The sequence below is a fragment of the Pseudophryne corroboree genome, chromosome 7 (assembly GCF_028390025.1).
Source record: "Pseudophryne corroboree isolate aPseCor3 chromosome 7, aPseCor3.hap2, whole genome shotgun sequence".
NCBI lineage: Eukaryota > Metazoa > Chordata > Amphibia > Anura > Myobatrachidae > Pseudophryne > Pseudophryne corroboree.
The window spans coordinates 49541346-49555488 of NC_086450.1; the positions used below are offsets into that span (position 1 = coordinate 49541346).

The 14143-nt window shown below is 49.3% G+C and overlaps 1 protein-coding gene across 1 annotated transcript in view; it reads right to left on the minus strand.

The window, feature by feature from the left end:
* Positions 1 to 1194: 1194 nt before the first annotated feature.
* LOC134944527 (uncharacterized) overlaps positions 1195 to 14143 on the minus strand; it is a 143931-nt gene continuing 130982 nt past the window's right edge. The window contains exons 2-5 of the mRNA XM_063933153.1: positions 5246 to 5305; positions 3921 to 4008; positions 2600 to 2706; positions 1195 to 1832 (exon numbers count right to left, since the gene is read on the minus strand). Coding sequence (XP_063789223.1) covers positions 1516 to 1832; positions 2600 to 2706; positions 3921 to 4008; positions 5246 to 5305 — 572 coding nt within the window. The 3' untranslated portion in view covers positions 1195 to 1515. The remainder of the gene's footprint in view (positions 1833 to 2599; positions 2707 to 3920; positions 4009 to 5245; positions 5306 to 14143) is intronic.

Here is a 14143-nt window from a genome sequence, read left to right on the forward strand (position 1 = left end):
GTTCCTGGAGCTATGCTGTGCGCTGGCTGAGGAGCAGCATGCGGGAAGCATACGGGCAGGGGACACTAGAGGAGGCTTTAAAAAGGGGAATTCACCGATGGTTGAAGATTTCTGAAAGAATCGTCAGTACTGGAGAGCAGAGCTGCGCTTCCCTGGCCTCCTCCTGACAGCTTTGCCGAGGCAGCCCTGTGATGAGGGGTTGGGCCAGCAGAGGACAGCCCGCCCCGGGGGCAGTGCTGAAGGAGTGGCATATGTCCCGGCCGGAGAGTGAGGCAGTCGGGACTCGGAAAGCGGCCAGTGGCACCGCCTATTGAGGAGGACGAAGCAGGAAAGTGCAGGGCTGCGCGGGTGACCTCCGGGAGAGGCGGCAGTGGGGTGAATCAGGCTGCAGTAGCAGGAAGTTGTTTTTTTTCTCTCATAAGCACACCAAGATCTGTAAGATGCTGTGGGCCTATTTGGGAGAGTGGGCCTGGAGCTGCCGCTCCATCAGCCCCATTGTTAATCCGGCCCTGAGCACATCCCATTATAATAAGCTAGGGTGTGCAGTCCAGGCCCCGTTTCCATGCTCTAATATTTGACTGCTTTTATTCCATATGGATTTATGAATTGCTGGTGACACTGGCTAATTCTGGGGTAAGGACATCCATCCAAACACCATTGGACACAGATGAGCAATCTTATATAACCCATTGGTGACTGGAAGTATTATACGGAGTCCTTGATTAGAAGAAGCTGCCACTACTCGGAGGGATTGAGAGATCTGAGAGCCGCTCGGGAGAGGAGTGGAATCCGGTACGCACAATTAATAGTAAGAATATGTATATTCATTTTTAAATCTACTTCACTATTAGGTGCTTGTCTCATCTCTACTTTTACCAGATTCATACACGGACTATTCCATCAGTTCACTGACAGACTGAGCAGCCACCTATCAAGTGTCTATAGGGAGTGCCGTGACATATACACTACTGAGTGGATACCTGACGGGAGAACATTGCTTATTAAATATATATCACCTGATCCGCATTTAATCGCTGCAAAGTTAATAGGGGTTGCGCCAATTAATCCTTTCCTAGCTCAATACTCTATATTTATTTGAATTATTTCAGTTTGATGCCCTTGTGTGCGGTTTTCCAATACCTCTAAAATAAAGCATATGTTTTTAATGTACAAATACACAAAAGTGCCCAAGAAGATCTTTATTCATTTAGGCAAATTTTTGATGTTAACCACCAGCACTCAGAATGGATAAGAAGCCACAGCAGAGACCAGCTCCACGTAGCTCAGCACTAGAGTGCGGTGTCAGCGGCAGTACCAGGAATGACAGAGAGACCAGCAGGAGGCCTCCAAGATGTTTGCAGTCTGCGCACGATGGTCAGTGCCACAGTATCCAAGGCAGGACCGGCCAGGAGAATGTAATAGGCACCATCAAGCCTCTGAAGCCAGAAACAGCCGAGCATCCAGAAAATCACCACAGGACAGGGTGTTAATGCCGTCCTTCCTGAATGGTGACTTTTAGCGCCTCATTTTTTTGATAAATTTGGGCGCCTTCAGTTTCTGGACGATCTTGGGCGCTTTCGGCACAAATTTTTTAACATTCAGCTTCTGGATGGGCTTCTTTAAGATCTTCTTTATGGATGGTTTTTGTTCTTTCTTCATCTGCCTGGGGTCCTTTCTCCCGTTGCGTACGATGTTATGACGCTCTGCCACATGGTATTTTTGGCGGTGGTCTCTCTGATGATGACCCATCTCGTGTTTCACATGGTAGCGATCTTTTCCACGGGGTTCTTCATCTTCATCATCATCATCATCCAATTCCAGGTATCTGTGAGCTGTTGACCATGAAAGAAATCACAAGAAAATGTTAGTACAGAACTACAAAAAACATTGACTATTCTAGACTTAGTTATGAAGCTATAATAAAGCAGGAATGATGTCATCATGTGTAATATAAAGCACTGTCCTAATATCAAGTAAAATAAAATAAATGTTTTCTCCATGTTTCTGATTTGGTGGCACCGTGGGCCCTACTAAGGGTTGGACACACGCCCATGGTAAGAATATGCTGTTCTACATTGTACATGTGCAGAAACGCGCACATTATGCCTGGAGTGGGGGACCTGAGGTGGGCAGGAATAATCTCTGTACAGTAGGGTGTATATACTGTATGTACTGTAAGTGTAATACTCCCCCTGGAGGTGCTAGAAGGTACTGCATGCTGTATGAGCTACTGCATCTTGCCTGAAAGAGCTATAAATTATAGCTACAGTAATAAAGGATAAAAAAACTACAAGTATCGGCATGCGCTGACAAAAACATACTGGTAGATCCTGTGTATTTGTGTGAGTGATAAGACATTACTGTAAGCTCTGTAAGCTCCATTGGTGCAGGGACTGATGTGAATAGTTTTATAGAACACAACTGAGGGCGCCCCTGGTGGCTGCCTGACCCTCTGTAGTAATGTGATATGTAAATTAGTAACTATACAGAATTATTACTGACAGGTGGAGTGAGACAAGTGCGCAGTGCAGGTGTCGGCTACCTCAGTATAAGAAATACCTGGCAGTGACATCTTTGTAGTAGTAATATGTATAATTACCTCGCTGGGGTAGATGTTGCTGCAGTAGTGTCTCAATGTCATGTTGCACTACTCCGTAAATCAGCCGATGGAAGGCGTTACTCAGACACTCCTTCAATGATTGGAAGCTGAAATGTAACAATAATGAGAAGCTGTCAGGGTATAATAGTGCACAGAGCGCAGCCCAGAGACCTGTTCCCCCGGTGTATCCATCACTGAGCCATAATTCTCATTCTCTTTCTACTCAAGTTCTGCCATATTCATAGTCTAACTCATTGTTCTAATGACATTCTGCAATTCCCATAATGATACCTTCACTGAAGGTGATTATAAATGATTGTTTTTTCATTTTCAGTATTCCAATGCAATAGATGGTCATATAAAACCCCAGAATATAATGTATACTGACAATTGCATTGTGTATACAGTGTACTTTGCATTGTGTATACAGTGTACTTTGTCAAAGAGGAAAAGTCTGGATATTTTCAGCTTCAAACGGGCACTAAAACAAAATCACACATCTTCCTCAGAGCCTACCGCCCATCCCTCATCCTAATTCTGTTGCTCCCTCCTCCCCTCTCCTACTCTTCTCCCCAGTTCACCCACCAACTCTTCACCTCTCCCCTAAGCATATAAGTTCTCACAGGCAGGACCCTTCTTCCTCATGTATCATCCCTAGCACTATCCTCACTTCCAGTGATACTTGTCTCGTCTTCTACTCCCTTTAAGCGGCTCTGACTCTGTGTGCTCACCCTTCACTAGGTACAGACTCAATGGGGGGGGGGGATTCATTTGTTTTGTGGGTGCCTAAATGTGATGGGCACCCACCGGAGCAATTCGATTCTTCACCTCTATGGGTACACATGCCCCGTGTAAGCAGCCATTAGTTCTGCCCTCTGAGGTCTAAACCACTACTGCTCTATATACAGTATACTTAGAAACCTCATCATTTACAAATAATCTAGGACTCCCATATGACCAGACTTTGCCCATAAAATAACCCCATACTTCCTCATACATCCCAGATAGGTGATAAGGAAATTAGATGTCTCCTCCTGTACTATACGAGGCAGCTATTTTATGGGTTAAACCAAAATGCACAGGAATGCAGCCTATCCATTCACTGGGTACCAATGGTGTCACTGAGGCACCTGATGAGCAACATTCATGAGGCAATGGGTCCTGTTGAGGTGTTAGGCTGCATCCTTATGAATATTGGATATATAAACAAAATGGCTTCCTCCATCATGTGTAAATGACAAGTGCTTCAGGAAAAGTAAATATTTGAGGTTAGAGCACCTATGTAATGTTATATAATGTGTACAGAATGTTAGTAACTTACTATGCAGTACAGCAAAGGCACATTCCGGCAAGTATCACCAGGCCGATGAAACCGATGATGGTACCCACGGTTTTCCAGTCCAGTGTAACTGTTCAGGAAAGAAAGACAGATGAGAGACGCACGTGAGAAACGTTACATGTAGAGGCATTGGATATGGGGAATTATTACACTTATGGCGTATTCAATTAGCCGCAGTAATTTACCACTGCTAATTGACACACCTGGGGCTATCCTATTAGCCCCGGTGCCAGCACGTATCAGGGCTAATTGCATACCCCCCTTAGAGAAACAGATCACACCATTAAGGCTGGTATGTGTAAGCTGTCTACATACTGTATGCTGTGATACTGCCGCTGATATCTGCCAATTACAGCACGTGTCGCCTGAGAACAGCTGAGGTGCTGATAATGAGCCTGTCGGAAGGGGACAATGCGCACATGACTGCTGTCAGCCTATCGCATGTGGTTATTTATGGCCAGGATAAGAATGGCTGACTCCTGTGTAATTTAGAAGCTGACCAGTAATCCTGTCACATGGCCGTGTATGAGACAGTGACATGTACAGGCCTATGTGTGCCGCCTGGAGAGCTGTACTGCTGCCTGAGGCGCCTCTCTGACACACACTGCTATAACCATCCATAGAGATAACTATATATGTAACTATAGGCAGGGACATTTTAAAAGAGGAGGGGACCTGCATGCAGCCACCATCGCAGGACCCCTCCTCTCCGGCAACTAGTAGACTCTGGAATTATGCATGCGCAGGTCTCCAGGAACATGGCGCCCGCGCCTTGTTCCCGGGAACATCTCTAGTACGCATGCATGCGCAAATCAGTCGGAAATGTCTGTGCCATTTTCCGAGTGATTTCTGTCCACAGTGCAGGGTCACCATCGTGGGGCTCTGGAGGGGTAAGTATAATACGGTTGGGATATACTGACTGCAGGTTCCCGGTGGCAGCATGCCGGCGCGCGGGGTGGGGGGGGGGGGGGGAGCGCAACGAGCCCCTTGCAGGCTACCCACAAGAATAGTCTCTGGTAGTCAGCATGCCAACTGTCGGGATTCAGAGGGGGCGGGGTGTAGCCATCGATAATGTGACCGGCGGACTCTTGACCACCGGTCACATATCTACATCCCATATAATATATGGATGCAGTGTGTGCGGTGTGGACCCCCTGAGCCCAGGGGCTTGTGTGCACCCATTATAGAAACGCCTATGACTATAGGGAACTAATAATGTCATTCCCAGCCAACACGGTAAATATCTTCATTTACACTTATACATTAAGGGAATTAGTGCAGAGCAACAAATACAACAATTACTGTACCTTGATGCCAATTAAAGCTCCTCGATTGAGCAGCGTGCGCCAATGGCGCCTCTGCCGAGCCTTTAAAAATAAACAGAAAGACATACATTATACATATGTGTGTGTTTGTGTGTCTTTAAGAAGGTCACGTGTGTATTACTTAGACATTACATAACTACAGAGTATTCTGTGACCCAGTGATGTAATAGTGCATGGAGACTCACAAGAGAGCATTTCACAGCGAGAGATTATCTATCTATCTATCTATCTTTATCTATCTATCTATCTATCTATCTATCTATCTATCAGCAGCAATTTCTTACCACCTAGTGTCTTTGATGTCATACTGATGTCATAATGCCGCCTGTGACCTACTGCATGGAGCCAGATAGCTGGGATTGGGCCCAATAGGCTTATATGGTGTGTTTTATATGGCCCAGCACAAATCAATCTATCTATCTATCTATCTATCTATCTATCTACCTACACATTGGCCCTCATTCCGAGTTGTTCGCTCGGTATTTTTCATCGCATCGCAGTGAAAATCCGCTTAGTACGCATGCGCAATGTTCGCACTGCGACTGCGCCAAGTAACTTTACTATGAAGAAAGTAATTTTACTCACGGCTTTTTCATCGCTCCGGCGATCGTAATGTGATTGACAGGAAATGGGTGTTACTGGGCGGAAACACGGCGTTTCAGGGGCGTGTGGCTGAAAACGCTACCGTTTCCGGAAAAAACGCAGGAGTGGCCGGAGAAACGGAGGAGTGTCTGGGCGAACGCTGGGTGTGTTTGTGACGTCAACCAGGAACGACAAGCACTGAACTGATCGCACAGGCAGAGTAAGTCTGAAGCTACTCTGAAACTGCTAAGTAGTTAGTAATCGCAATATTGCGAATACATCGGTCGCAATTTTAAGAAGCTAAGATTCACTCCCAGTAGGCGGCGGCTTAGCGTGTGTAACTCTGCTAAATTCGCCTTGCGACCGATCAACTCGGAATGAGGGCCATTGTATTTATATTATTTGCTCTGTAGTAATAATAAAACATCCTATAAATACTAGACACAGAATAAAGAAAACCCGGACACAGGAATGAAGGATTGTTGATGCTTTTGCTCTGGCAGCGACATTACACGATAGTGTTACCAGAACAGGAATGACATCAGTACTTATATCGCAGCGACACGTAATGTGGGCGGGTAAATGCTGTGATAAATACATACAGAATAAGAGGGGTGTTGGAAGCTGGCGCTCCCTAAGATACCCCATACGGTGTAAAGAAGGAAATAAGAGACAGTGTAGTCAGGCCCGGCGCTACCCGCTCAGCGAAGGGATGCAGTGCAGGGAGGCGCTGGGACAGAGAGGCGCTTCCCCTGCTCTGAATCCCTTCACTGCTGCGCCGTCCTGTCCCCCCTGCTGCTGCTGTGACTGTCACGGTATGACAGTCACTGGCAGCAGCGCCTGCAGAATCAAAAACCTCCTGCCTCCCCTCCCCGTGTGACAGCGGCTGAGTACGGGACAGAAGGGGGCGGAGCTAAACGGGCCGAAAGGGGGCGGGGCTAAACGGGACAGAAGGGGCGGAGCTACACAGACCAGGCTGCAGTACAGAGGGAGACTGGCTTAGGTAAGTGGTGTGTGTGTGTGTGTGTGTGTGTGTGTGTGTGTGTGTGTGTGTGTGTGTGTGTGTGTGTGTATGTGTGCATATGGTTGGTGGGTGTGTATGTGTGTGTATAAATGTGTGAATTGTGTGTGTGAGGTATGTCTGCATACGCGCACTTTATAAACGCTAGTACTGGGGGGGCATTACGTATAATGATGCTACTACTGGGGGAGGCCATTACATGCAAGGACGCTACTACTACTGGGGGGCATTACGTATAAGGACGCTACTACTACAGGGGGGCATTACGTGAAACTACGCTACTACTGGGTTGGCCATTATTTATAAGGACGATACTACTACTAGGGGGGAATTACGTATAAGGATGTTACTACTACTGTGGGTGCACTACGTATAAGGATGCTACTACTACAGGGGGGCATTACGCGTAACAACGCTACTACTACTGGGAGGGTGCATTACGTATACGGACGCTACTACAGGGGGGCATTACGCGTAACAACGCTACTACTGCTGGGGGGGCATTACTTATAAGGACGCTACTACTACTACGGGGTAATTACATATAAGGAGGCTTCTACTGGGGGTGCATTATGTATAAGGACGCTACTACTACTGTGGGGCATTACGTATATGAACGATACTACTATTAGGGGGAATTACGTATAAGGACGCTTTTACTACTGGGGGTGCACTACGTATAAGGACGCTACTACTGCTGGGGGGGGGGCATTACGTATAAGAACGCTACTACTACTTGGGGGCATTATATATAAGGACGCTACTATTACTGGGGGGGCATTACGTATAAGGATGCTACTACTGGGGGGGCATTATGCATAAGGACGCTACTACTACAGGGGGGGGCATTACATGTAAAGATGCTACTACTGGGGGGGCCATTACGTATAAGGACGCTACTAGTACTGTGGGGGGGCATTACGTATAAGGACGCTACTACTACTAGGGGGGAATTACGTACAAGGACGCTTCTACTACTGGGGGTGCACTACATATAAGGACGCTTCTACTGCTGGGGGGGGCATTACGTATATAAGGACGCGTCTACTACTGGGGGTGCACTACGTATAAGGATGCTACTACTACTCTGGGTGCATTATGTATAAGGATGCTACTACTACTGGGGGGGCACTACGTATAAGGATGCTACTACTACTGGGGGGCATTATGTATAAGGATGCTACTACTACTGTGAGTGCATTATGTATAAGGGTGCTACTACTACTGGGGTGCATTACATATAAGGACGCTACTACTACGGGTGGGGCATTACGTATAAGGTTAATAAGATTGTGCTACATTGTGGCGTAATTTTAAATGGGGGTACTATTGTGTGGCCATGCCCCTTACTTGTGAGACCACACCCCTTTTCCCGGCGCACGCCAACGGAATATGGGAGGGCGCAATTTTATAGTTTGCAGGGGGGCGCCGAACACCCTAGCACCGGCCCTGAGTGTAGTGTATCTCCTATATAATAGCCCTATTCTGTGACCTTGTGATTCATTTGCTAACGCTGGGCGGAGTCACAACAGTGGGCGGAGTTAGTCAAATGAGTCACAGAGATCTGGCCAAATCTACAGGAGACTAGGCAGAAGCAGATAGCATGGGCATTGGGCATGTCACAGGCAGGGGTGCAGACCTCCCAGCTTTCTGCAGGAGCTTTCTCCAGGCAGAAGGAAGGAAACACACTCGGCGAAAAGGGGGCGTGGCTTCACGGGAGGGTCCCCGTTTTCGTCAGTGAGGGAGCATGCCCAGCGCTCTGTGAGCTGCTGGCATGCTCCCAGGGGCTGATTATGAGTCTGGGGGGCCCAGGGCACTTGAGACAGGGGAGCCCTATCTCATTGCTGTGCCTGCTGGGGGTTGGGGGCGTGGCCTAATCGCGGCCCGCGCGGCCACGCCCCCTTATGCAAATTCCGATATATATTTTTTTATGGGATTTTGGCCCCTCAGCTAGGGCTAAATCCAGAGGGGGTGGTCGCTCCCCCTTACACACCCGCACAGGGAGAAGAAAGCAGGGAGACTGCTGCCTCCCTGCAACACCACAGACCTGCCAATATGCAGCAGCGTGTGCTGACTGTAGCACAATGCTGCCGCTGTTGCTGGCAGGACGGGGGGGGGGGGCTTCTGAGCTGGGACAGAGCTACTCCAGCCGGGGGGCCCCCTAAAACTGTGGGGCCAACGGTACGTATCCCCTGCCCCCCCCCTTAATCCGGCTCTGCTGCTGGAACCCCCCCATTAATCCGTACCCCCTGATGCCCCCTCTCCCTCTGTCTCCACTATTCACCGCTGCTCTGCTAAGCAGAACAGCGAGTACAGGAGCTTTCCAAATGCCCCCCCCCCCCCCCCCCCCACCGCCGGACACTGCGACCCGCGGGTTGGACAGCGGGACAGACCCCAAAAAATGGGACTGTCCCGCGAAAATCTGGACATTTGGGAGGTATGGGGGTGTGTGAGGGGTATGTCATACAGACAGACGGGCACCGGCTCACTGTGTGCTTGACCCCCCACATCAGCATACTCAGCAGGGTCTCTCTGGTGCAGAGGAGCGTCACTTTCTGGCACACTCCACGCTTCTTAGCTGCAGTTTAGTGGGGCACCTGCCGCTGTGCAGGTTCCATACTGCCTCTGTTATCTCCAGCCCCGGCAACCCCACCGCTAGCTGCAGCGCTGCCACCCGCAGTGGAGTGCGCCCAGCTCATTCACACACTTTAGCTGGCGGGTAGCACTGCAGAAATCCGAGCTGCTTGCAGGCTCTGACCCACTCCTCCCTCCAGCCGCAGCGTCTCCTGGGAGCTAACCAGTCACTCCCAGTCTCCCCTTACCACAGTGCCCGGAAGCCGTGAGGTCCGCGCCACGTGCATGCTATGACCCCCTCCTCCCTCCAGCCGCAGCATCTCCAGGGGGCTAACCAGTCATTTCCAGTCTCACCTTACCACAGTGCCCGGCAGCTGCGCGAGGTCTGCGGTGTGTGACTGAGGAGGGGGGGGGAGGGATGCGGACGGGCAGAGAAAGCAGGACTCCAGCCTGAGAGAGTCAGCCATGCCAAGTCTCCAGCAGCAGCAGATCCCAACAGGTTGGAGTGGAACAGCAGCAGCCAGCAGCAGTGACTCCGGTAAGACACATCTGTCTGTCACCACTGTTTTGTCCCTAATACCAATCTCTCCCGTGCCCTGTGTTCTGTCATGTCCCTGTCACCCCTGGCCTTGCCCTGCCACCCTTATCCTGGCCCTTTCACCCTTATCCTGGCCCTGTCACCCTTATGCTAGCCCTGTTACCCCTATCCTGGCCCTGTCACCCCTGTGCTTGCCCTGTCAACCCTATACTGGCCCCGTCACCCCTGTCCTGGTCCTGCCGCCCCTACCCTGGCCCTGTCACCCCTATCCTGTCCCTATCATTTCTGTCCTGGCCCTGTCACCCCTGTCCTGGCCCTGTCACCCCTGTCCTGGCACCGTCACCCCTGTTCTGACCCTGTCACCCCTGTCCTGGCCCTGTTACTGCATACCCTCCAACTACCTTTTATGGCATGTACAGTACCCGCAGCGCCTCCAGACCTCTCCCCAATGCACCACACCTCCGCACCTTCCCCTCCACCACAAGCGGCACTTCACCCCTCCCCCACATGCTGTGCCTCCAGACCCCCTACACCACCCGTGGCTCCCACTCCTCCACCCCTTCACCACCCACAGCACCTCCAGGCCCCTTCCACCATTCACCCCCCTTATATGTCTCCCCCCACACCTGCCCCCCTCCATCCGCAGCATCTGCAGACACCCTCCTCCATCAGCGGTCCCCCCCACACCCACCCCTCCCCCACCAATGGCACCCCCGCACCTGCCCCTCCACCACCTGCAGCACCTCCGGACCTCCTTTCCCATCCGCCGCAACACCCGTACCTGCCCCTACCCATGGTGCCTGCTGTCCCCTACCCAACCCCCGGCACTCCCGTCCCTTCCCATCCCACAGCACCTCCGGAACCCTTCACCCATCCACAACATCCCCACACCTGCCCCTCTCCCACCCGTGGCACCCCTGCCCCTCCCCCACCTGCAGTGCCTCCGGACCCCTCCCCCATCTGCATCCCCCACTCCTCTGCCCCTCCCCCACACGCAGCACCTCCCGAACCTTCCCCATCCAGGCCCCACCCCCACTTCTGCCTCCCCTCCACCCGCAGCATCTACAGACACCATCCGCAGTCCCCCCCGCACCCGCTACATTCTGTACATCGTGCCCTGCAGGTGCTGTTCACGCCGTCGCAAGGGGCTGCGCCTCCTTCACCATCGCACGCCCTTTCATTGTGCAATATTTAACCACTAACAAAGGAATGCAGGTAATACTCCATATAATACAAATATTAAACCCCAGAAAGGCATGCAAGTGTTAAGGGGGCGTAGCCCCTTGCGACGGTGTGAAGAGCGCCCGTAGGGCGCGATGAAGCACCTAGTACATAATAATAACATAACACTTGTCTGTCTGATAAAGTGACGGGTGTTCAATCTTCTTTTTCTCAAATTGCCATTATGTAAATCATAGTAACATGTACAATACTGCAATATGTTTAAAAAGAAATGACATATATTTATGTAATTAAAATAATAATAAATAGGGCGGGCGCATCAGCCATAGGGCTCTGCTATGATAATTGGCCTGTAATCCTATTTAATTTTGTTTTTAATCCCTACTAATAGAAAATCCTAGAAATAATCCTCCCTTACCTGTAGATGGATATATAGGCCGGCCGGGTGGTCTTCTGTTTGCCGGCGGTCGGGCTCCCGGCGCTCAGTATACCGGCGCCGGGAGCCCGACAGCCGGAATACCGACAATTATTTTCCCTCGTGGGGGTCCACGACCCCCATAGAGGGAGAATAAAATAGTGTGGCGCGCGTAGCGCGCCACCGTGCCCGTAGCGTGGCGAGCGCAGCGAGCCCGCAAGGGGCTCATTTGCGCTCGCCAAGCTGTCGGTAAGCCGGCGGTCGGGCTCCCGGCGCCGGGATGCTGGTCGCCGGGAGCCCGACCGCCGGCCAGCCGTAGTGAACCCAGGCCGGCCTTGGGTCCCCATGGTGAGCAAGCTCACCAGGAGAAAATTCGCAAAAAGAATAATTTTCATCATTCTTCTCAGCTTCGTCCTTAGACGACAACTCCTTCTTCACCTATCAAAGCCGCACCTCCCAGCAGCAGCAATTTATTACCACCTAGTGCCTGTGATGTCATAATTACGTCATAATGCCACCTGTGACCTACTGCATGGAGCCAGCTAGCTGGGATTAGGCCCAATAGGTTTATATGGTGTGTTTTAAAATTGCTGAAAAAACTGAAATACATTTCACATCCATCTACTGTACTAATTGTTGCACCTTGCTTGGAGAAGGAAGTTATCATTAACGTTAGATGGATGTTTTGGGACCGTGACTGTAATTTATTCCCAGGATCCTAATCTTCAATATAAATAATAATAATAATAATAATAGTATAGGGGTTTAGGAATTAGGGATAGGGTATATAGGTATGCTTCTTAGGAAAATCATTTGAAAATATATAACAATTTATATACCAAATCCAATGACAAAAATGTTAAATAATAAGTTCTATGAAAAACTTACATTAATAACTGATATGTAAAGGACAATTGATGCCCCTTAAGTGGATAACAGACAGTGGTGAAAAATGTGAAAACCAGACAAAGCACTTAATTAATTAATGGCACTGAGAGGTTATAATTCTACTACAGATCTAGCAATCATTAACACGGCACCGGCATATAATAATGTGACTGCATCTCACTATTCCTTTATTGCAATAATATAACGTATTTGTCTAAATTAGAGTTTCATATATAGTACTAGTACTGTCCCCATATCTGTGTCTGCCAGAGCATTCTGAAACTTGGAGGACTACAAATGACAGCGTTCCTTGTCAGCCATGGTTATGCTGGAACCTGTACTTTCAAAGCATTTTTATTTAAAAGAAAATTCTCCTACATCTAACTGAAAATTGTATTAAACACATAGAACCAGAGGAGGCTCAAGAGGTGGGGCTGCAGCCAGGGCTCACTGGAGGTTGGTGTGGGCTGTGGCTCCCTATCTGAATTCTGGACTGTGCTGCAACCACACCTCTGGAGCCGCCACTGTATAGAACTAAAGGGAAACTTCTTCCTTATGCAATCCATAGGTTTGTAATGTAATAGAAAAAGACTATGAGATGTGAAACCACAATGGAGGAACTGCTTCTTGCAGTACCCCGCTGCTGTCATAGAACTTACCGGCTCTGCCTATGGCATCTCTTTATCCAGCAGTGATTATACAGGAATAGGGGTTAGCGCTGCTTCTTATTATGTAACAAGAGGGAATCTATAATCAAATCAGATTACTTCTGCAGCCCTCAATGGTGGCCTTATATTGCAGCTCCTTAGCCTGATATGGGGACGGCGGAATGGGATCACTTATACATCTAGCCTGAAAACACCATCTGGCATGAGATACTTGGCATGAGGGTTCCGCTAGGTCTTGTGTATCGCTGCTAGCACTGCTTTCTTTATACCTGAAAATGCATCTTATTCACAATGTGAGGCAACTAGAATGCACCAGGGACTGTGCTGATTAATTTGATATGTGACACTTGTATGTCTGTGTGTGACTGAGTCTATGTATGAAGCACAACAGAACTTGGCGTGAAAAGATGCGACTAAGATGCATTTTGAGTAAAAAGATGGCCAGCGCAAGCACAGTCACACAGGACCTGGTGCGCGGAGAGGGGATGTTTGGCGCGGCTGCAGCAATAATGTACAGTATGAGGACACATCTATACAAACATAACACCATCTCAGGATGGAAGTATGCACACTTACCGGTGTCCATGTCCCTAGGTAGAAGTTGCACCAGATAGCCCATTATACATATTGCGCCAGGTAGCCCATTATACACATTGCACCAGGTAGACCCTTATACACAATGCACCAGGTAGCCCCTTATACACACTGTGCCAGGGAGCCCATTATACACATTGCGCCAGGGAGCCCCTTATACATTCTGCCAGGTAGCCCCTTATATACATTGCGCCAGGTAGCCCCTTATACACACTGTGCCAGGTAGCTCCTTATACCCACTGTGCCAGTTTGGACAATTAAAGTGTATAATAGAGAAGAATCGTGGTGCCAACCGACGTGAGCTGCAAACTGACTGGTCAAAATGGTATCCCCAATACCAAAATAAGAGCGTAATCAGGTAGAATTAGACCAGAAGATGTGCGCTAATCGGATGATAGTAAATATGAAATGGTACTTC